We start from the raw sequence: 25,041 nt of genomic DNA, 5'->3' as shown, positions 1-25,041 counted from the left end.
CTAGGAGAGCCTTCCGCTTCAGACATGCCGACACGCACGTACTGACACACCACTCACTCAGGGAAAACTATCTGAAGACAGTTCCCCCAAGAGGCCCTTTGGAGAGACAGAGAGAGAGTCTGCCACTGAAGAACTGATGTCTTCTGCCGCCTTTGAAGTCTTCTGCCTTCCTATACTCACCCGGCTTCTATCTTCCGGCTCTGCGAGGAGGACGGCGGCGCGGCTCCGGGAGACCTGCGTTCGGACTCCCTCTGGAGCTAATGGTGTCCAGTAGCCTAAGAAGCAGAGACTAACATTTAAGTAGGTCTGCTTCTCTCTCCTCAGTCCCACGATGCAGGGAGCCTGTTGCCAGCAGGTCTCTCTGAAAATAAAAAACCTAACAAAATACTTTTTTTACAGGAAGCTCAGGAGAGCTCCCTGTAGTGCACCCAGTCTCCTCTGGGCACAGTATTAAACTGAGGTCTGGAGGAGGGCATAGAGGGAGGAGCCAGTGCACACCCATACCTAAAGTTCTTTTTAGTGCCCATGTCTCCTGCGGAGCCAGTCTATTCCCCATGGTCCTTATGGAGTCCCCAGCATCCTCTAGGACGTAAGAGAAATTAACGAGTCTAGTTCTTTTCCAAAAAGAATGTCACCTGTAAACGGTAGTGCTTCCACCCCTCTTTTTGACTCAGCGTCAACTTGCCATGGCCTAAGCCAAAGAACTATTCTGGCTGCAATAGTTGCTGCTGAGATCCTCGAGTTAACTTGTCCAATATATCTAGCCGCTACTCCTAGGTATATAGCCGATACCTTAATATGTTCCGCTAAGATCAATACTTCTTCTAACGGAACTCCCTCTTGTAAGTCCTTTATCAATTTAGTGGCCCAATGCTCCACTGCCTTGTTCACCAAGGAACTTACGAAGGTTAGTCTAAGTGAGACACCTGCGGCCGAATAGATGGACTTCAACATGGTGTCCAGCTTCCGGTCAGATGGGTCTTTCAACGAAGTTGCTCCCAGAACAGGTATCTTTTTGGACAACCTGGATAGAGAGAGGAGTCCACTCGAGGTAACATCTCCCATTTATCCGTCATAGCTGATGGAAGTGGATAAATACTTAGAAAACTTTTAGGCATCTAAAACCGCTTGTCCGGATGTTTCCATCAGCTGATCATCCAGTATCTTGGAAAAGGATAAGTGACCGATGAACACTGCTTTCTACCAAATAAAGTAGTATATGGTGAATTCAAAACTTATCTTATAGCTAAAATAAGAGGTTCAACTCCCTGAGAAGGTTCCTGTGGAACTTCTTCATCTGGGTCAGTAATTTCACCCAACTCACGATCGTCCTCTTCAGCTTCATCCTGAGAGAGAAGACCTGCCACCCAGGGTGGTTCTGTAGCAATAGAAAATACATCATTTTGAGGAACCTCTTAACCATCTTTCGTAAAGCAGACACCTCATTATGTAATTGTGAGTTGGTTCCTGTGAGCGCTACCGCCCAGGGGGGAAAATTAGCATCTTGGGGCAGATTAACTAATGTAACCTCTGAAGCACATGCTTCACACAAGGAGGAATCATCTGTGTGATTTTTTTATTTATTTTTTTACACTTATCACAGATAGTTTTTGTGATGCCTTATTAGCTGGTCCCTTGTACACATACAATTTACACCAGCACTCTCAATGAGAGAGTGAGAAAGAGAGGAGGGGGGGGGGGGGGGGGATATCAGCGGGATAGAGGTAGGCATAATATTTGTACTACTCCCCTATTCTAACTGCCTCTGCCACCCGTCTGTATTTTATGTGCAGGCTTTCAGGTTTCTGGCAGTCTGAAGGAATATGCACCTGTCTCTGCAAACAGTGCTGATTCCCGAGGGAAGAAGAAACATTGTTGCTATTCATAAACTGCCTAGCTGAGGAAGGAACATTGACAGTTTGAAAACCTGCCAACTCCGACCCCTATGCACAGGCACCCATTTCAACTAGGCAGTGGCGTAAGTTCGTCACAGTTGCCCGGAGGCAAGATAAATATTGGTGTCCCCCTATTTCCTATATTAAGATGAATGTGTGTGTATGTGTGTGTGTGTGTATGTGTGTATGTGTGTATGTGTGTATGTGTGTATGTGTGTATGTGTGTATGTGTGTATGTGTGTATATGTATATATATATATATATATATATATATATATATATATATATATATATATATATATATATATATATATATATATATATGCGTTCTGAAAAAAAAATGTATATACTGTATATATTTAATTGTCTTTTATTTTAAATCACACATTTCTTAGCAGTCATACCCAGGATTAGAACCCATGACCTGTTACACCAACAGCAGACCCTTAACTGATGGAGTAGAGGGTGTGATGTAGTAGTAGAGGGTGTGATTTGTAAGGTGCAGGGACCAGTGAGGAAGTCGGCCACTGAAAAGACAGCGGCAGCTATCAATTAACTTAATTCAATGGTGTCACAGAATGGGAGAGGTGCCCCCCTTCAGAGCAGGAGCCCGGCGGCAGATGACTCCGTTGCCTCCCAGAGTTCTGCCTCTGCAACCAGGTCCCTAAGAGCCATTTTGAGTGGGTGCCTTACACAATTAAAATCAGTCTTTGGCTGCACCCAACTCACAAGGTGCTCCAGATGCGGTCTGCCTTCTTGTTAAATGCCCTGCGCCTTAGTCCGCTGCGCTGGGCGTGGGCGCCGGACAGTGCCTCACACGAGGAGGCCCACTCACCCAACCGGTGCCTCAGGATGCGGCTGTCTCGGGAGGAACAGTGCTTCTCAGGTTATGCGCCGTTCTCTTTGTGCAGCTTGACGCTGCTAGTGTTTACCCACTTCTCTTATATTAGTGGTGAAGGGTTCCTGAGGATGAGGGAACTAAGTCCCAAGAATAAAAAAGCTAAATAAATGAAATAAATGAAAGTAAATATAGACTAAGCTGGAGCTAAGTCAGCAGTGACCGGCTCCCACAGTACAAATTCAAAACTGAGGGATGATGGGGGATAGAGGGGGAGGAGCTTGTTTCACTTCTTAGATTTTTTAAAGTGCCGGCTCCCTGTAAGACACCATCATCACCTCACAGTCTTGAAGTTGTGCCAGTGTCCCCTAGTGGCTGAGAGAAAAATTAAAGTATTTCAGAAAATTTTAAACCAGAGCTTGTGCCAAGTTAGCCAAACATTGCACGCTAACCAGCTCGGCAGTTGTGTTGCCAAGAATTCTGTTGACCAAATGTACTCGCATGCATTGGATCATTTGCTAGAGCATTCGGTGGAGGAGGTAGAAAGGCAGACCACATCACCTAGAACAGGGGACCCCAAACTCTGTCCTCAAGATGCATTAACAGGCCAAGTTTTAAAGGATATCCATGCTACAGCACAGGTCACTTATAATTAGTACTTCAGTCAATTTGATTTAACCATCTGTGCTCAACCCATGGATATCATTAAAATCTGGACTGTTAGGGTGCCTTGAGGACAGAGTTTGGGAAACACTGACCTAGAACAAAAAGGCAGAGTAGCAAGCTGCATAAGCTCCAACAACTGACTGCACCAGGGGGGTAATTCTGAGTTGATCGCAGCAGCAAGTTTGTTAGCAATTGGGCAAAACCATGTGCACTGCAGGGGGGACACACAACAATTGCAGAGAGAGTTAGATTTGGGTGGGTTATTTTGTTTCTGTGCAGGGTAAATACTGGCTGCTTTATTTCTCTATCGTCCTAAGTGGATGCTGGGGTTCCTGAAAGGACCATGGGGAATAGCGGCTCCGCAGGAGACAGGGCACAAAAAAGTAAAGCTTTTACCAGATCAGGTGGTGTGCACTGGCTCCTCCCCCTATGACCCTCCTCCAGACTCCAGTTAGATTTTGTGCCCGAACGAGAAGGGTGCAATCTAGGTGGCTCTCCTAAAGAGCTGCTTAGAGAAAGTTTAGCTTAGGTTTTTTACTTTACAGTGAGTCCTGCTGGCAACAGGATCACTGCAACGAGGGACTTAGGGGAGAAGTAGTGAACTCACCTGCGTGCAGAGTGGATTTGCTGCTTGGCTACTGGACACTAGCTCCAGAGGGACGATCACAGGTACAGCCTGGATGGTCACCGGAGCCGCGCCGCCGGCCCCCTTGCAGACGCTGAAGAGAGAAGAGGTCCAAAATCGGCGGCTGAAGACTCCTCAGTCTTCTTAAGGTAGCGCACAGCACTGCAGCTGTGCGCCATTTTCCTCTCAGCACACTTCACACAACAGTCACTGAGGGTGCAGAGCGCTGGGGGGGGCGCTCTGAGAGGCAAATAAAAACCTTATTAGAGGCAAAAAATACCTCACATATAGCCCACAGAGGCTATATGGAGATATTTAACCCCTGCCTAACTTCAAAAATAGCGGGAGACGAGCCCGCCGAAAAAGGGGCGGGGCCTATCTCCTCAGCACACAGCGCCATTTTCTCTCACAGAAAAGCTGGAGAGAAGGCTCCCAGGCTCTCCCCTGCACTGCACTACAGAAACAGGGTTAAAACAGAGAGGGGGGGCACTGATTTTGGCGATATTGTATATATATAAAAGATGCTATAAGGGAGAAACACTTATATAAGGTTGTCCCTATATAATTATAGCGTTTTTGGTGTGTGCTGGCAGACTCTCCCTCTGTCTCCCCAAAGGGCTAGTGGGTCCTGTCCTCTGTCAGAGCATTCCCGGTGTGTGTGCTGTGTGTCGGTACGTGTGTGTCGACATGTATGAGGACGATGTTGGTGAGGAGGCGGAGAAATTGCCTGTAATGGTGATGTCACTCTCTAGGGAGTCGACACCGGAATGGATGGCTTATTTAGAGAATTACGTGAGAATGTCAACACGCTGCAAGGTCGGTTGACGACATGAGACGGCCGACAATCTATTAGGACCGGTCCAGGCGTCTCAGAAACACCGTCAGGGGTTTTAAAAAAACGCCCATTTACCTCAGTCGGTCGACACAGACACAGACACGGACACTGAATACAGTGTCGACGGTGAATAAACAAACGTATTTCTCATTAGGGCCACACGTTAAGGGCAATGAAGGAGGTGTTACGTGTTTCTGATACTACAAGTACCACAAGAAAGGGTATTATGTGGGAGTGAAAAAACTACCTGTAGTTTTTCCTGAATCAGATAAAATAAAATGAAGTGTGTGATGATGCGTAGGGTTACCCCGATAGCAAATATTGGCGTTATACCCTTTCCCGCCAGAAATGAGGGTACGTTGGGAAACACCCCTTAGGGTGATAAGGCGCTCACACGCTTATCAAGTGGCGTTACCGTCTCCAGATACGGCCGCCCTCAAGGAGCCAGCTGATAGGAAGCTGGAAAAATATCCTAAAAAGTATATACACACATACGGTGGTTATACTGCGACCAGCGATCGCCATCAGCCTGGAGATGCAGTGCTGGGTTGGCTTGGTCGGATTCCCTGACTGAAAATATTTTATTCATGTAGAGCATTTAATAGGATGCATTCTATATATATGTATGTGAGATGCACAGAGGGATATTTGCTCTCTGGCATCAAGATAAGTGCGTTGTCCATATCTCCCAGAAGATGTCAGGGACACGACAGTGGTCAGGTGATACAGATCCCATACGGCAGATGGAAGTATTGCTGTATAAAGGGAAGGAGTTATTTGGGGGTCGGTCCATCGGACCTGGGGACCACAGCAACAGCTGGGAAATCCAACCTTTTTTACCCCAAGTTACATCTCAGCTAAAAAAAGACACCGTCTTTTCAGCCTCAATCTTTCCTTTCCCATGAGGGCATGCAGGCAAAAGGCCAGTCATATCTGCCCAGACATAGAGGTAAGGGAAGTAGACTGCAGCAGGCAGCCCTTTCCCAGGAAAAGAAGCCCTCCACCGCGTCTGCCAAGTCCTCAGCATGACGCTGGGGCCGTGCAAGCGGACTCAAGGTGGGGGGGTAGTCTCAAGAGTCTCAGGGCGCAGTGGGATCACTCGCAAGTTGACCCCTAGATCGTACGAGTATTATCCCAGGGGTAAAGATTGGAGAGTCGAGACATCTTCTCCTCGCAGGTTCCTGAAGTCTGCTTTACCAACGGCTCCCTCCGACAGGGAGGCAGCATTGGAAACAATTCACAAGCTGTATATCCAGCAGGTGATAATCAAAGTACCCCTCCTACGACAAGGAAAAGGGTATTATTTTTCCACACTATATTGTGGTACTGAAGCCAGACGGCTTGGTGACACATAGTCTAAATCTAAAATGTTTTGAACACTTACATAAAAGGTTCAAATCGAGATAAAGTCACTCAGAGCAGTGATAGCGAACCGGAAAAAAGGGGACTATATGGTGTCCCTGGACATCAAGGATTACCTCCATGTCCAAATTTTGTCCTTTTCATCAAGGGTACCTCTGGTTCGTGGTACAGAACTGTCAATATCAGTTTCAGACGATGCCGTTTGAATTATCCACGGCACCCCGGGCCTTTTTACCAAGGTAATGGCCGAAAAGATGTTTCTTCAAAGAAAAAAGGCATCTAAATTATCCCTTACTTGCACGACCTAAAAAGGGCAAGTTCCAGAGAACAGTTGGAGGTCGGAAGAGCACTATCTAAAGTAGTTCTTCGACGGCACGACTGGATTCTAAATATTCCAAGAATCGCAGCTTTTTTCCGACGATACGTCTGCTGTTCCTAGGGATGATTCTGGACACGGTTCAGAAAAAGGTTTTTCTTCCCGAGGAAAAAGCCAAGGAGTTATCCGACCTGTCAGGAACCTCCTAAAACCAGGAAAGGTGTCTGTACATCAATGCACAAGAGTCCTGGGAAAAATGGTGGCTTTTTACGAAGCAATTCCATTCGGCAGATTCCATGCAAGAATTTTCCAAAGGGATCTGTTGGACAAATGGTCAGGGTCGCATCCTCAGATGCACCTGCGAATAACCCTGTCGCCAAGGACAAGGGTATATCTTCTGTGGTGGTTGCAAAAGGCTCATCTATTGGAGGGCCGCAGATTCGGCATACAGGATTTGATCCTGGTGACCACGGACGCCAGCCTGAGAGGTTGGGGAGCAGTCACACAAGGAAGAAACTTCCAGGGGGTATGGACGAACCTGGAAAAGTCTCTTCACATAAACATTCTGGTACTAAGAGCAATCTAAAATGCTCTAAGCCAGGCGGAACCACTCCTGCAAGGAAAACCGGTGTTGATTCAGTCGGACAACATCACGGCGGTCGCCCATGTAAACAGACAGGGCGGCACAAGAAGCAGGAGTGCAATGGCAGAAGCTGCCAAGATTCTTCGCTGGGCGGAGAATCACGTAATAGCACTGTCAGCAGTGTTCTTCCCGGGCGTGGACAACTGGGAAGCAGACTTCCTCAGCAGACACGATATTCACCCGGGAGAGTGGGGTCTTCATCCAGAAGTCTTCCACATGCTAATAAACTGTTGGGAAAGACCAATGGTAGACATGATGGCGTCTCGCCTCAACAAGAAACTGGACAAGTATTGCGCCAGGTCAAGAGATCCACAGGCAATAGCTGTGGACGCACTGGTAACACCTTGGGTGTACAAATCAGTATATGTGTTTCCTCCTCTGCCTCTCATACCAAAGGTATTGAAGATTATACGGTGAAGAGGAGTAAGAACAATACTAGTGGCTCCGGATTGGCCAAGAAGGACTTGGTACCCGGAACTTCAAGAGTTGGTCACGGACGACCCGTGCCCTCTACTTCTGAGAAGGGACCTGCTACAACAGGGTCCCTGTCTCTTTCAAGACTTACCGCGGCTGCGTTTGACGGCATGGCGGTTGAACGCCAGATCCTAAAAGGGAAAGGCATTCCAGAAGAAGTCATTCCTACCTTGATTAAGGCAAGGAAGGAAGTCACCGCGAAACATTATCACCGCATTTGGCGAAAATATGTCGCGTGGTGCGAGGATCGGAGTGTTCCGACGGAGGAATTTCAACTGGGTCGTTTCCTACATTTCCTACAATCAGGATTGTCTATGGGTCTCAAATTGAGATCTATTAAGGTTCAAATTTCGGCCCTGTCAATATTCTTCCAAAAAGAATTGGCCTCAGTTCCTGAGGTACAGACTTTTGTTAAAGGAGTACTGCATATACAGCCTCCTGTGGTGCCTCCGGTGGCACCGTGGGATCTAAATGTAGTTTTTAGATTTCCTCAAATCCCATTGGTTTGAACCATTGAAAAAGGTGGATTTTAAATATCTCACATGGAAAGTGACTATGTTACTGGCCCTGGCTTCCGCCAGGAGAGTATCTGAATTGGCGGCTTTATCTTATAAAAGCCCTTATCTAATCTTCCATTCGGATAGGGCAGAACTGAGGACTCGTCCGCATTTTCTCCCTAAGGTGGTATCAGCGTTTCACCTGAACCAACCTATTGTGGTGCCTGCGGCCACTGGCGACTTGGAGGACTCCAAGTTGTTGGACGTTGTCAGAGCCTTAAAAATATACATTTCAAGGACGGCTGAAGTCAGAAAATCTGACTCGCTGTTGATACTATATGCACCCAACAAGTTGGGTGCCCCTGCTTCTAAGCAGACGATTGCTCGTTGGATTTGTAACACAATTCAACTTGCTCATTCTGTGGCAGGCCTGCCACAGCCTAAATCTGTTAAGGCCCATTCCACAAGGAAGGTGGGCTCATCTTGGGCGGCTGCCCGAGGGGTCTCGGCATTACAATTCTGCCGAGCAGCTACGTGGTCGGGGGAAAACACGTTTGTAAAATTCTACAAATTTGATACCCTGGCAAAAGAGGACTTGGAATTCTCTCATTCGGTGCTGCAGAGTCATCCGCACTCTCCCGCCCGTTTGGGAGCTTTGGTATAATCCCCATGGTCCTTTCAGGAACCCCAGCATCCACTTAGGACGATAGAGAAAATAAGAATTTACTTACCGATAATTCTATTTCTCGGAGTCCGTAGTGGATGCTGGGCGCCCATCCCAAGTGCGGATTATCTGCAATACTGTACATAGTTATTGTTAACAAATTCGGGTTATATTGTTAAGGAGCCATCTTTAAGAGGCTCTTTCTGTTATCATACTGTTAACTGGGTTTAGATCACAAGTTGTACGGTGTGATTGGTGTGGCTGGTATGAGTCTTACCCGGGATTCAAATTGCCTCCCTTATTGTGTACGCTCGTCCGGGCACAGTACCTAACTGGAGTCTGGAGGAGGGTCATAGGGGGAGGAGCCAGTGCACACCACCTGATCTGGTAAAAGCTTTACTTTTTTGTGCCCTGTCTCCTGCGGAGCCGCTATTCCCCATGGTCCTTACAGGAACCCCAGCATCCACTACGGACTCCGAGAAATAGAATTATCGGTAAGTAAATTCTTATTTTTTACACTGCAATTTAGATTTCAGTTTGAATACACCCCACCCAAATCTAACTCTCTCTGCACATGTTATATCTCCCCCTCCTGCAGTGCACATGGTTTTGCTCAATTGCTAACAAAATTGCTGCTGCGATCAACTCAGAATTAGGCCCCTGGACTGTTGCACATGCTGGCTCAGATAGGTGGCCATAATATTACCTTTGAAGCACCTCCAGCTTTGGGTTTAAAATAATTCCATTTATAATACATGATGGGTCAAGTCAAAAGATACACACATGAAGTACATAATAACATTTAAAAAAAAAAAAAAAAAAAAAAAAAAAAACAGAAGATAGATAATTTTATAATTAAAGAGCAAGTTGGACATAACAGGTTTTGCACCTAGTCTACAATACGTATAAGAACATACGCATGGGTTCCTGGCAGGTATATAGGCAAAAGTTCAATTTAACAAGGGAGTTATCCAAAAGCAGACAACCACAAGGTTAATGACGCACAAGCAAACAAGAACCAGAGAGTTTCCCCAACCACTGTCCTCAAGGCACACTAACCGTTCAGGTTGTAATGCTAGACAAACTTAAGCACACGTGACTGAAAATAGGATTTTAATTACCTACCGGTAAAACCTTTTCTCGTAGTCCATAAGGGATATTGGGGAGACTTAGTACGATGGGGTATAGATGGGTTCCAAAGGAGCTCTTTAAATTTCTTCACTGGGTGTGCTGGCTCCTACTCTCTATGCCCCCTTCCACAAGATAACAAAGAGTGGTGAGATTTAATACCAGCACACCACGAACACATAACCAGCAACGGCTGGTAACAATAACAGCAACAGCTGAACAGGCAACCACAGAACTTGCAAAAAAAAAAAAAAAAAAAGTCAACGCACAGAGGCGGGCACCCAATATCCCTTATGGACTACGAGAAAAAGATTTACAGGTAGGTAATTAAAATCCTATTTTCTCTAGCATCCATAAGGGATATTGGGGTGACTTAGTACGATGGGGACGTCCCAAAGCTTCCAGAACGGGCGGGAATGTGCGGAGACTTCTGCAGCACTGCCTGCTCAAACTGGGTAATCTCTTTGGCCAGGGTATCAAACTTGTAAAACTTCACAAAAGGTGTTCTTCCCCGACCAGGTAGCAGCTCGGCATAGTTGTAAGGCAGAGACTCCACAGGCAGCTGCCCGGAAAGAGCCCACTGATCTTGTAGAGTGGGCCTTCAGAGGCTTAGGCCTGTTGGATAGTAAGCCTAAGCCAACGAGCAATGGACTGCTTTGAAGCAGGACAATTCTTTTTCTGCGCATCAGAGCATGAACAAGATATCGGTCTTTCTGATCTGAGCCGTTTGCTTGACATAGATCTTCAAGCCTCGCACCACATCCAATGCCTCCGGAGGAGCAGAAGTGTCAGAACTGGATGGAATTACAATAGGTTGATTCAGGTGAAACCCGGAGACAACTTTCGTCCTGAGCTCCACTCTGTCCTCGTAAAAGACCAAGTATGGGCTCTTACACGATAAGGCCTCCAATTCTGAGACACGTCTAGCAGAAGCCAGGGCCAGCAACATCACTGTCTTCCACAGTCATCAGAGGCTCAAACCAGGAGGACTGCAGAAATTCCAACACCACATTCAAATCACAGGGTGACGTTGGCGGCTCAAAAGGAGGTTGTATGTGGAGTACCCTTTGCAAGAAAGTCTAAACTTTTGGCAACAATGCCAATTTCTTCTGGAAGAAAATGGAGAGAGCTGAAATCTGGACCTTAATGGAACCAAGGCGCAAGCCCTTATCCACACTAGCCTGCAGGAAACGCAAGAAACGTCCCAAGTGGAACTCTGCAGGTGGATACGTGCGTTCCTCGCACCAAGAGACATCTTCTCCAGATATGATGATAGTGTTTTGACGTCACAGGTTTCCTGGCCTGAACCATGGTAGTAATAACCTTCTTGGAAAGGCCCTTGTGAGCTAGGATGTTCCGCTCAACCTCCATGCCGTCAAACGAAGTCGCTGTAAGTCCGGGTAGACGAACGGTCCTTGTTGAAGTTCGCTTCTTAATGGTAGAGGCCAGGGGTCTTCGACGGACATGTCCAGAATATCCGCGTACCACGCCCTCCGAGGCCAATCCGGGGTAACGAGAATTGCCTGAACTCCTTGATTTCTGATTTGCTTGAGCACCCTTGGGAGCAACGGAATCAGAGGCAACAGGTAGACCAGCCGGTAAGGCCAAGGCGACGTCAGTGCATCTACTGCCCTCGCCTGAGGGAACCTGGTTCGTGAGCAATACCAGTGAAACTTCTTGTTGAGACAAGAAGCCATCGTGTCCATCTGCGGGCAGCCCCACCGGTGGATGGTCTGTTGAAACACCTGATGGTGGAGACCCCACTCCCCCAGGTGGAGATTGTGATGACTCAGGAAGTTTGCTTCCCAGATGCCCACACCCGGAATGAAGATAGCAGACATTGCTCTTGCATTTCTTTCCGCCCAGAGGAGTATCTTTGAGACCTCTCACATGCAGGCTCTGCTTTTTGTCCCCCCTTGCCGATTGATGTACGCCACTGCTGTGGCGTTGTACGACTGAACTTGAATCGCGTGATCCGTGAGCAGAGGAGAGGCCTGAAGCAGAGCACTGTAGATCGTCCGAAGTTCCAGAATGTTGATTGGAAGAAGGAGGGCTTCGTGGGCTGACTCGCATCCGTCGTGAGGAGGGTCCAATCCTGAATCCCAAAACTCTGGCCTTCCAGTAGGTGGAGGACTGCAGCAACCACAGGAGGGAAATCCTGGCCTGAGGTGATCGCCGAATCATCCGGTGCATCTGTATATGTGATTCGGACCACTTGCTCAGGAAACCCAATTGAAATGTTCTGGCACGGAACTTCCCATATTGGATTGCCTCGTATGAGGCGACCATCTTCCCCAACAATCTGATACAAAGATGGATGGATATTCGAGCAGGTCGGAACACCATGCGGACCATCTCCTGAAGTTCTCGCTTTGTCCTCTGAGAGGAACACCTTCTGGGCCGCCGTATCCAGCAACATCCCCAGGAACAGCAGCCGTTGAGTCAGCTCCAGGTGGGACTTATGTAGCGTGACAATCCACCCATGGCGTGACAGAAGTTGGATAGTGTGGTCAATATGGAGCAATAAAAGCTCCCTGGATCTTGCTTTTATCAGAAGATCGTCCAGGTAAGGAACAACATTGACTCGTAGCCGTGGACAGGCCAAAGGGCAGTGCCTGGAACTGGTAGTAATCGTCCAGTAGGGCAAACCTCAGATAAGCCTGATGAGGTGACCAAATTAGAATACGAAGGTAGGCGTCCTTGATATCCAAGGAAACCATGAATTCCTGTTCTTCCAGGCCCGCAATCCCTGCCCTCAGGAATTACCTAAAGGTTTTCAAGTTTAAAATGTAAGGGTTCAAGGACTTTAGATTCAAAATAGGCTGTGCCGAGCAGTCCGGCTATGGTACCACAAACAGGTTGGCGTAATAACCCCTGCCTCGTTGTGGTATCGGTACTGGAACAATGACGTGGGACTGGACCAACTTTTGGATGGCTTGTTGCGACATTACTTGCATATGCTTCAAAGCTGGCAAGCTTGATTTGAAAAATCGTTGGGGTGGAGCACCGAACACCAGCTTGTAGCCGAGACATGAGTTCCCTTACCCAGGTATCCTGACAGGAGCCTTCCCAGATGCGGCTGAAGTGACGCAGTCGAGCTCCCACCTCGAGATCTCCTCGGGGTGGGTGGGCACCGTCATGCTGAGGACTTAGTGGAAGCAGAACTGGTTCTCTGTTCCTGAGAACCGGTGGTGGCATGTCTTTTTGACTTACCTCAGGTGCCTCTATTCGCATTGGAAGCACCTATGGCCCTAGATCAAAATCTGTTAGACCGGCGGAGCCACAGAGGGGCTAGGAAATCCACGTATCCAACTCAACCCCAAAGAGCCATTCCCCAGAAAAGAGGAGGGATCCACACTGCGCTTTGATTTTGCGTCCGCTGTCCACTGACGCAACCACAAAGCCATGGCAGACGTCCTAGCATTAATATTCCCCATCTCCTTAAGCGAGTCACACAGGACGCTTGTAGTGTCCTGAATGTGCTTGAGGAGTGTCACCAGAGGCATATCCCCGGAGAGGGCCCCCTGAATTTGAGTAGCCCACGTATGAATGGCATGGGTAATCCAGCAACCTGCTATGGCCGGCCTCTGCGATACACCTGCTGCCATGTAAATAGATTTGAGTGTAGTCTCTATTTTTCTGTCTCCAGGATCCTTCATGGTAAAAGGAACCCAGGGCAGGCAGCACCGCCTTTTTTGACAGTCGAGAGACTGATACGTCAATCCACGGGGGTTCTTCACAGAATTTCCTACCTTCAGGAGCAAATGGGAAAGTGTGCAAAAACTTTTGACACTTGGAATTTTTTGTCTGGATTTTTCCAGGCCATCTAACTCTGCAGAATCAGGGAAAGTGACATTAGGCTTGTTTTGTGTAAAGAAAAATAACTGCTGTGACACAGCATCCTCTAGAGGGAGCTTTAACACGTCCCGTATAGCCAGAATGAGGGGTTCAATACCCTGAGCAGAATCAGAATCCCCGCTAATGGGTTCTAAGTCCTCCCCATCCTCCTGTATATCCTCATCTGAATCAGAGAGTAGGGCAGGTAAACTACGCTTCTGTGGACCTGCATGACAGCTGGAGGGCTGTGTAACATCTGCCTAGCAGCCAAAGGGGTAATTCCGAGTTGATCGCAGCAGCAAATTTGTTAGCAGTTGGGCAAAACCATGTGCACTGCAGGGGGGGGTCAGTTATGTGGAGAGAGCGTTAGATTTGGGTGGGGTGTGTTCAAACTGAAATCTAAATTGCAGTGTAAAAATAAAGCAGCCAGTATTTATCCTGCACAGAAACGAAATATCCCACCCAAATCTAACACTCTCTGCAAATGTTATTATTTGCCACACCTGCAGTGCACATGGGGCGTCACTCAGACCTGATCGCAGCGCAGCGAAAAATCCTAGCGTGATCAGGTCAGAACTGCGCATGCACCGCAATGCGCAGGCGCGTTGCACGGTTACAAAGTGGATCATTGCTATGCGTTGGATTGTACGAAGAAACCATTTGCAAGGAGATTGACAGGAAGAAGGCATTTGTGGGTGGCAACTGACCGTTTTCAGGGAGTGGTTGGAAAAACGCAGGCGTGTCCAAGCGTTTGCAGAGCGGGTGTCTGATGTCAATTCCGGCCCCGGACAGGCTGAAATGATCGCAGCAGCTAAGTAAGTCCTGGGCAACTCAAACTGCACAAAACATTTTTGTACCGCTCGGCTGCACATGCGTTTGCACACTTGCAAAGCAAAAATACACTCCCCTATGGGCGGCGACTATCTGCTCGCAGCAGTGCAAAAAAAACCCCAGCGAGCGATCAGGTCTGAATTAGGCCCATAGTTTTGCCCAACTGCTAACAAAATTTGCTGCTGCAATCAACTCTGAATTACCCCCTAAGTCTGCAACAGCCTGTTGTAGTAGCTGAGTTTTCTGAACATTAGCAGACAGTTGTGATGACATATCAGACATCACAGTTTTAAGGGCCCCTAGCCAGGATGGCTCTGGTCCCTCTCCACCAGCCCCTTCACTGAGCTGTGAAGATTAGCTGCATTGTTCACATGAAACAGAATCAGTAGATAAGGGAGAGAATCTAGTGTGGCATACACTACAGAGTTTGTGTTTACCCATGTTTACAGTAATCACAATAACATACACACAGACAGTATACTGATCAAGCCTGCCCTTACTGTATTAGAGAGGAGACACACAGAGAAAAAGACACCAGCACACCCTTAGCTGCACAGTCCCAGTGAGGCTGTCAGCTAAAAATGGCCCTCATTCCGAGTTGTTCGCTCGCTAGCTGCTTTTAGCAGCATTGCAAACGCTAGGCCGCCGCCCTCTGGGAGTGTATCTTAACTTAGCAGAATAGCGAACGAAAGATTAGCAGAAGTGCTACTAAATAATTCCCTGCAGTTTCTGAGTAGCTCCAGACCTACTCCTAGACTGCGATCACCTCAGTCAGTTTAGTTCCGGGTTTGACATCACAAACACGCCCTGCGTTCGGCCAGCCACTCCTGCGTTTTTGCCTGGCACGCCTGCGTTTTTTAGCACGCTCCCTGAAAGCGGCCAGTTTCCGCCCAGAAACACCCACTTCCTGTCAATCACACTACAATCACTCGAGCGATGAAAAAACGTCGCTCGAGCTTGTGTAAATATACAAAGTTTTGTGTGAAAGTACTTAGCGCATGCGCGCTGCGTACCATGCGCATTTTTGCAGTTTTTTCACTTAAACGCTGCACTGCGAAAATCGGCAGCGAGCGAACAACTCGGAATGACCACCAACATCACAGTGAAACACTAGTAAATACTGTCCTGTAGAGGACACAGATTGTAATTCCAAGTTGATCGCAGCAGGACATTTTTTTAGCAGTTGGGCAAAACCATGTGCACTGCAGGGGGGGCAGATATAGCATGTGCAGAGAGAGTTATAGGCCCTACACACTGGCCGATTTGTTTGAAAGATATGAACGATCTCGTTCATAAATGAACTAGAACTCGTTCATAAATGAACGAGAACTCGTTCATATCTTTCAGTGTGGAGGCACCAGCGATGAACGATGCTCGGCCCCGTGCTCGTTCATCGCTGGTCCCCCGTCGGCTGTGCATGCAGGCCAATATGGACGATCTCGTCCATATTTGCCTGCACTTCAATGGAGCCGCGTGACGGGGGAGTGAAGAAACTTCACTCCCCCCCCCCGTCACTGCCCCCCCCCCCCCCGCCGCCGGGTCGCTCGTCGGCCGTATCCGCCGTCGGGCAGCTCGGCGGCGGATCGGCCAGTGTGTAGGGCCCATTAGATTTGGTTGGGTTATTTTGTTTCTGTGCAGGGTAAATACAGGCGGCTTTATTTTTACACTGCAATTTAGATTGCAGATTGAACTCACCACACCCAAATCTAACTCTCTCTGCACATGTTATATCTGCCTCCCCTGCAGTGCACATGGTTTTGCCCAACTGCTAAAAAATTTCCTGCTGCGATCAACTCAGAATTAGACCCCATAGCGGCTCTCCCCCTCTGCTACACCCTGTACCAGTTTTCCAGCGTGTCTTGGAGTCAGGAAGAGCTGTGTGTGCTGTTTGCTGCTGTATTAAGCAGTGGAAGGCGCCAAAATGCCTTTGGTCCCGCTCTGAGGTAGCTCCGCCACCCCCAATGGCACCAGAGCTACAGTGATTTTTATACTGGCAAAGTCTCCTAACATGCTTAAAAACATCACACAAGTGCTAGTTTAAGCTATCTTGAGCCAGTTTACACGGGGGGCTCTAGCGGGTGCAGCCCAGGAGGGTCCCGTATGCCGCACCCGTGCGGGGTCCCTGGTTTGTACTCACCACAGACGCCACCTTCAGGCATATGTTAGGGGTGTGTGGCGTGCTGCGATTGCGACAGCTAAGGCGCAGTGCCCCACTGAACAAACAACCTCTCAGGACGGTGGTCCTGCAGCAGGGAAGCGGCTCTCCACCTCGCAAGGCTGGTGACCGTCCTCCCCCCTAATTTCCCACGGTGCAGGTATGCTGTTGCCCAAACAGCATACCGAAAATAACAAAGATTTAAAAGAAACCTCTCTGGAGCTCAGATGTGCATCCTCTCCTGAGGGCACTTTTTTCTAAACTGCCTGCGGGAGGGAAAATGGAAGGAAGGGAGGAGCCAGCACACCCAGTGATGAAATTTGAAGTGCACCAGCTCCTTTGGACACAGTCTATACCCCATCGTACTAAGTCTCCCCAATATCCCTTATGAATGCTAGAGAAACAGTACCTCAGTTATTTTCATTTAAGTATCTGTGCTCCAGCCTGGATATCACTAAAACCTGGACTATTAGTGTGCCTTGAGGACCGATGTTGGGAAACACTGAACTAGGGACTTCAATAAAAAGACATTATGGGTGGGGGCCGGGACAAATAAAAAAAGCTAACTTACCGATCCTGCCATCAATCTTCAGCCGGGACTGAATAGTAGTCACAGTAGTTACGATCGTGCCATCTGGCATCACTGTGCGATCCATCTCAACTTTCTTGGTAGGTGTTATATTGATTCTCTGACTTGAAGTACCCAAAGTAGCGCGCATCAGGCTCACTTCTGGGAGATGGAACTAGGGTTTGAAACAAAACTGCAAGTTATCCAAGACAAGTATTACCCAGAGGGACAAGAGTGTGTTTCAATTCAAGCTATATGTAGGCAAAGGACTGGCTTATCTATCTCCGAAAGTGCCGTATGTTCCTTTGACTTATATTCTACACAGAAAAATCTTTGAAAGAGATGTATGCCTCTTACCTAGGTTATAAAAAGAGTTTGTAGTTATTGTCCCTCACCTCTACAGATATGGCTGGTGTGGTGACTTTAGACAGCAGGGAGCTTGGGATGAGTGGGTACAGATGCTTTCCATACAGCTCTCTATGAGATGACCCCAGACCCACCATGGTGTGTCCCAAGAGGACATCTGCACAGAAACGGCACAGGGGTAAGAAGAGGAGCAGGACATGCAACATCAGGGGTCAATTTTGTAACCACTTACTGTCTGCACTTCTGAGTATCTGCCACACTTTCAAAGACAGCTCAGTGCTCTGCGGGGTGAGGTCACTGTATGAGCAGAACAACACTTAGCTCCAGCCATTGGTTCACAAAAAAAACCACACACATTCAAACAAGATGATTGGAAACTCAGGTCACACAATTACAAAACAGTTCTGTTCAAGCAAACATGTATTATAACCCTTTTGTAACCCAATCCCAGTTACCCCTTACACCTGCAGCTGCTCACAATGTCATCTCCTCACTCCATGAGACGCTACAGATCTGCCCTTTTCGCTGTACTCTGACACTGCGTGTGGTTTTCCGTTGGCAGGGGTTATCCAATTCTGCTTCACACATCACCTCAACATCTGAGGGAGGTCCCCGCAACCAGAGGAGCAGCACAAGAAAAAACAAAAAATAAAAAAATTACAGCTTTAAAAAAAAAAAAAAAAAAAAAAAAAAAAAAAAAAAGAGAAGGAAACCTTTAAATCAGAGCGATGACCATTACAGGCAGATAACATTTCTACAGCACACGCAGAGTATTAAGTGTTAAATGATTCATAATACGCTGCCATTTAACTCAAGTCAATAAATTTGTTTGTCGCTGTAATTCATAACTACAGAAGGATAAAAAAAACTCAGTACAGCACTTAAGACTCAATTTTTTAAAAACATTTTTTAAAGTTAAACATAAAAACACATGGTTATAGACTATAACCCCCAGAGAAAGTGGCCCTCAGGTGAAAATCTCCTTTCCCCATATCCAGCTTCAGAAACTAGAACAGGACATGCACTATGCACATCAGCTGTGCGAGCTCTGCATTACAGAAAGGCCAGAAGGAAAATAGGATTTTAATACCTACCGGTAAATCCTTTTCTCTTAGTCCGTAGAGGATGCTGGGGTCACCATAGAAACATGGGGTATAGACGGGATCCGCAGGAGACATGGGCACTTTAAGACTTTGAAAGGATGTTAACTGGCTCCTCCCTCTATGCCCCTCCTCCAGACTCCAGTTATATAGGAACTGTGCCCAGGGAGACGGACATTTCGAGGAAAGGATTTATTGTTAAACTAAGGTGAGATTCATACCAGCTCACACCTCAAGCATGCCGCACAACGTGGCATTCAACAGAACACAAGCCAACGGCATGAACAACTGCAGCAACATGCCGACAATAAACGTAACACAACATGTGTGTAACCACAACTAATAACTGCAGATACAGTACGCACTGGGACGGGCGCCCAGCATCCTCTACAGACTAAGAGAAGAGAAAAGGATTTACCGGTAGGTATTAAAATCCTATTTTCTCAAACGTCCTAGAGGATGCTGGGGTCACCATAGAACCATGGGTTTATACCAAAGCTCTAGAACGGGCGGGAGAGTGCGGATGACTCTGCAGCACCAATTGACCGAACTTAAGGTCTTCATCGGCCAAGGTGTCAAACTTGTAGAACTTTGCAAATGTGTTTGACCCCGACTAAGTAGCTGCTCGGCAAAGTTACAATTCCGAGCCCCCCCCGGGCAGCCTCCCAGGATGAGACCACCTTTCTAGTAGAATGGGCCTTCACGGATTCCGGTAACGGCAATCCAACCGTGGAATGAGCATGCTGAATCATGTTACAGATCCAGCGTGCAATAGTCTGCTTGGAAGCAGGACACCCAACCTTGTTGGGAGCATAAAGGACAAACAGGTCAGCTTTATAGCAGGGTGACTTACTTTGAGTTTTTACCCAATTTTTTGGATTCCCTTTGCTGCTGATTTTTATTTCCCTTTATTGGACGGCATAGCACAGTTCCTTATTTAACGGTGAACGTGGGACCCCTGAAGACAGCGAAACGCGTAAGGACCTACTTGTTGGACACTGGGACATATATAATCCAGGATCATTTGGACGGTGGACCCTTAAAGAAACTTGGAACCATTCCTCCAAAACCATCCTACTGCTAATGGAGTACTAACCCATTCCCTTTCAACTGATGTGCTGAGATCTTCATTTGCTGAGATACCATCAGGGAAGCTTGCATATGTACCTCCAGGATTGGTAATTTGTGGAGAGACATACATCTTTAATGGTTAAAGGGAAATTGAAGTCCACCAACCACTGGATATGTCCTGCTGCCGATTCCATTTGGCTTTTTAAATGAGCCATGGCTTTTTAACTGTTCTCTGTGTGCATTGGTACTTATTTAATTGTCACCCTGGGCATTATTTTACCCATTTTTATTCTTTATTAAATTGTTGATTGATCCTTTTCACCTGTCTGCATAGATTTATTCATTTTCTAGCGCTGTATGAGTACTTCTAGTACTATTGTGTTTTGAGGACAAACAGAGACTCTGTTTTCCTAATCTGATCCGTTCTGGCGACATAAATCTTCAAAGCTCTGACCACATCCAGAGATTTTGACTCAGCGAAGGAGTCAGTAGCCACTGGCACCACAATAGGTTGGTTCATGTGGAAAGAGGAAACCACTCTCGGTAGAAATTGTTGACGTGTCCTCAATTCAGCTCTATCTTCATGGAAGATCAAATAAGGGCTCTTGTGAGACAAGGCCGCCAAATCAGACACCCGCCTTGCAGATGCCAAGGCCAACAGGATGACCACTTTCCAAGTGAGGAATTTCAACGCCACCTTCCGTAAAGGTTCAAACCAATGTGATTGAAGGAACTGCAACACCAGATTAAGATACCATGGTGCCACTGGAGGCACAAATGGAGGTTGGATGTGCAACACGCCTTTCACGAAAGTCTGAACTTCTGGAATGGATGCCAATTGTTTCTGAAAGAAAACCGATAAGGCTGAAATCTGTACCTTAATTGAGCCCAATTTTAGGCCCGCATCCACACCTGCTTGTAGAAAATGGAGAAAACGTCCTAGCCGAAACTCTTCCGTAGGAGCCCCCTTGGATTCACACCAAGAAACATATTTCCTCCAAATACGGTGGTAATGTTTAGACGTTACCCCTTTTCTGGCCTGAATAAGTGTGGGAATGACTTCTCTGGGAATACCCTTACGGGCTAGGATTTTGCGCTCAACTGCCATGCAGTCAAACGTAGCCGCGGTAAGTCCCGATACACGCACGGCCCCTGTTGTAACAGGTCCTCGCGCAGAGGAAGAGGCCAGGGATCTCCTATGAGTAATTCCTGAAGATCTGGATACCAAGCCCTCCTTGGCCAGTCTGGGACAATGAGGATCACCCGGATCCTTGTTCTTCTTATGATCTTTAGAACTTTTGGAATGAGAGGAAGTGGAGGGAATACACACACCGACTGAAACACCCACGGTGTCACCAGAGCATCCACTGCAATTGCTTGAGGGTCCCTCGACCTGGAACAATATCTCTGAAGCTTCTTGTTGAGACGAGATGCCATCATGCCTACTTGAGGAACTCCCCAACGACCTGTCACCTCTGTGAAGACTTCTTGGTGGAGGCCCCACTCTCCTGAATGGAGATCGTGTCTGCTGAGGAAGTCTGCTTCCCAGTTGTCCACTCCTGGAATGAAGATCGCTGACAGAGCGCTTGTATGCTTTTCCGCCCAACGGAAAATACTTGTGGCTTCTGCCATTGCTGCTCTGCTTTTCGTTCCGCCCCGACGGTTTATGTACGCTACTGCTGTTACATTGTCCGACTGGATCAGTACAGGCAGATTTCTAAGAAGATGTTCCGCTTGCAGAAGGCCGTTGTAAATGGCCCTCAACTCCAGAACATTTATGTGGATACAAGCTTCCTGACTTGACCATCTTCCTTGGAAGTTTTCTCCCATTGTGACTGCCCCCCAGCCTCGGAGGCTTGCATCCGTGGTCACTAGGATCCAGTCCTGTATCCCGAACCTGCACCCCTCTAGGAGGTGAGAGCTGTGCAGCCACCACAGGAGTGATACCCTGGTCTTAGAAGACAGGATTATCCTCCGGTGCATGTGTAGGTGGGACTCGGGCCACTTGTCCAATAGGTCCCACTGGAATACTCTGGCATGGAACCTGCCACACTGAATGGCCTCTTAGGCCGCAACCATCTTCCCCAGCAACCGAATGCATTGATGGATTGACACTCTTGCTGGTTTCAGAATTTGTTTGACCAGACTCTGAAGTTCCAGAGCCTTTTCCACTGCAAGAAAGACTCTGTAGTTCTGTGTCCAATAACATTCCCAAAAACGACAACCGCGTCGTCAGAATCAACTGTGATTTTGGCAAGTTTAGGAGCCAACCATGTTGCTGAAGAACTGTCAGGGAGAATGCAACGTTTTGCACCAACTGGTCCCTGGATCTCGCCTTTATCAGGAGATCGTCCAAGTACGGGATAATTGTGACTCCTTGCTTGCGAAGGAGAACCATCATCTCCGCCATCCATTTGGTGAAAATCCTCGGAGCCGTGGACAGACCAAACGGCAACGTTTGAAATTGGTAATGACAATCCTGAATTTCAAACCTCAGCTAAGCCTGATGTGGAGGATAAATGGGAACATGTAAGTAGGCATCTTTTATGTCCACCGACACCATAAAATCCCCTTCCTCCAGACTGGAGATCACTGCTCGGAGAGACTCCATCTTGAATTTGAATTTCTTTAGGAAGAAATTTGGGGATTTCAGGTTTAGGATTGGTCTGACCGAGCCGTCTGGCTTCGGGACCACAAACAGGCTCGAACAAAAACCTTCTCCCTGTTGTGACTGGGGAACCCTGACGATAACTTGATTTTGACACAACTTTTGTATTGCGTCGCAAACTACCTCCCTGTCCGGAAGAGAAGCTGGCAAGGCCGATTTGAAAAAACGGCGAGGGGGAATGTCTTGAAACTCCAGCTTGTACCCGAATGAACCCAAAACTGATGAAGAGTTTGAGACGTGCCCCCACCGGTGCGGACTCCCGCACAGGAGCCCCAACGCCATGTGGTGGAATTGGCAGAAGCCTGGGAGGACTTCTGCTCCTGGGAGCCTGACAAGGCTGGTGATCGTTTACCTCTTCCTCTAGTAGCAAGGAAGGAAGAACCTCGGCCCTTTCTGTATTTATTGGGCCGAAAGGACTGCATCTGATAGTGGTGCGTTTTCTTTTGTTGTGGAGGAACATAAGACAGAAAGGATGACTTACCCGCGGTAGCTGTAGATACCAAGTCAACAAGGCCGTCGCCAAATAAGGCGTTACCTTTATATGGTAGAGATTCCATACTTTTCTTGGAATCAGCATTCCATTGGCGAATCCACAACGCTCGCCTAGCTGAGACTGCCATGGCATTGGCCTTTGATCCCAAAAGACCAATATCTCTCGCAGCTTCCTTAAGGTATGCTGCAGCGTCCTTGATATAACCCAGCGTCAAGAGGATGCTATCCCTATCTAGGGTATCTATTTCAGAAGACAAGTTGTCTGCCCACTTTTCAATAGCACTACTTACCCACGCAGACGCAATGACAGGTCTAAGTAGCATACCTGTGGTCGCATAAATGGACTTTAACGTAGTTTCTTGTTTACGATCCGCAGGATCCTTAAGGGCCGCTGTGTCAGGTGACGGGAGAGCCACCTTTTTAGACAAACGTGAAAGGGCCTTGTCCACAGTGGGGGGTGACTCCCACTTTTCCCTATCCGCCGAGGGAAACGGATAAGCTATCGTAATTCTTTTGGGAATCTGAAACTTTCTGTCAGGACCTTCCCAGACTTTTTCAAATAGCGTGTTCAGTTCATGAGAGGGAGGAAACGTTATTTCAGGTTTCCTTTCCTTATACATACAGACCCTTTTATCAGGGACAGCCGGGTCCTCAGTGATATGTAATACCTCTTTAACCACCACAATCATGTACTGAGTGCTTTTTGCCAATTTTGGATCTAATCTGGAATCGCTATAGTCGACACTGGAATCAGAGTCCGTGTCGGTAGCAGTGTCTGCCAACTGGGCCAACGTACGTTTTTGTGACCCTGAGGGAACCTGACTTTGCAATAACATATCTTCCACAGATTTCTTCCATGCCTGGGTTTGAGACTCAGACTTAACTAGCCTCATACTAATAAGAGCCACATTAGCATTCAACACATTTACCCAATCAGGCGTCGGCGGTGCCGACATGGTCACCCCCGCAGCAGTTTGTGTCCCTAATACAGCCTCCTCCTGGGAAGAGCCTTCAGCCTCAGACATGTCAACACACATGCACCAAACACCCACAGACACACCGGGCATATAGGGGACAGACCCACAGTAAAGTCTGTCAGAGTGAGACACAGAGGGGATTTGCCAGCTCACAACCCAGCGCCAAATCAACGGGTCTGAAATCACCAAGAAATTGCCTCAGACCTATAGCGCTTTTACTATCACATATATTGCACCAATTTACATGCCGCCGCCTCCCCCCCCCCCCCCCGTTTTGTACCCCTGGTACTTGTCAGTGTGAGGAGGACCAGCGTCTCTGCAGCTTGCGGAGAGAAAATGGCGCCGTGAGGAAGAAGCCCCGCCCCCTTAATGGCGCACTTCTGTACCACTTTGAGATATTTATACTGGCGGGGGTTAGGACTGTGCCGTGGCACAAATGTCCCCTCTTGCCAGTGGAATAATGAGGATGTTTTTTAGCTGCCCAGGGTGCCCCCCCCCCCCAACGCCCAGCACCCTGTAGTGCTGTGTGTGGGAGTTTGGCGCACAGAGTCTGCCCGCTGCGCGGTACCTCAGAAAATGCAGTCACTGAAGAAGTCTTCTTTTCTTCTGTTACTCACCTGTCTTCTGACTCTGTAAGGGGGTGACGGCCGGCTGCGGGAGTGAGCATCTAGGCGTACCCAGTGATCAGCACCCTCAGGAGCTAATGGTGTCCTGTAGCCAGAAGCAGAGTCCTTGAACTCACTGGAAGTGGGTCATACTTCTCTCCCCTAAGTCCCACGAAGCAGGGAGACTGTTGCCAGCAGCCTCCCTGAACATAAAAAACCTAACAAAAGTATTTTTCAGAGAAACTCAGTAGAGCTCCCTGTAGTGCGTCCAGTCTCACTGGGCACAATTCTAAACCTGGAGTCTGGAGGAGGCGCATAGAGGGAGGAGCCAGTTCACACCCTTTCAAAGTCTTAAAGTGCCCATGTCTCCTGCAGATCCCGTCTATACCCCCATGGTTCTATGGTGACCCCAGTATCCTCTAGGACGT

At 47.8% G+C, this 25,041-nt stretch overlaps 1 protein-coding gene across 1 annotated transcript in view; it reads right to left on the bottom strand.

Annotated features, from left to right (window-relative positions):
- Window positions 1-25,041, bottom strand: part of C2CD2L (C2CD2 like) — a 102,594-nt gene that overhangs the window by 43,376 nt on the left and 34,177 nt on the right. The window contains exons 7-10 of the mRNA XM_063942646.1: window positions 18,179-18,299; window positions 17,933-17,997; window positions 17,730-17,857; window positions 17,338-17,509 (exon numbers count right to left, since the gene is read on the bottom strand). Coding sequence (XP_063798716.1) covers window positions 17,338-17,509; window positions 17,730-17,857; window positions 17,933-17,997; window positions 18,179-18,299 — 486 coding nt within the window. The remainder of the gene's footprint in view (window positions 1-17,337; window positions 17,510-17,729; window positions 17,858-17,932; window positions 17,998-18,178; window positions 18,300-25,041) is intronic.

The sequence above is a fragment of the Pseudophryne corroboree genome, chromosome 10, assembly GCF_028390025.1.
Source record: "Pseudophryne corroboree isolate aPseCor3 chromosome 10, aPseCor3.hap2, whole genome shotgun sequence".
NCBI lineage: Eukaryota > Metazoa > Chordata > Amphibia > Anura > Myobatrachidae > Pseudophryne > Pseudophryne corroboree.
Note: the sequence above shows the minus strand (reverse complement) of the source record. Positions and strands in the feature narration are given on the sequence as shown.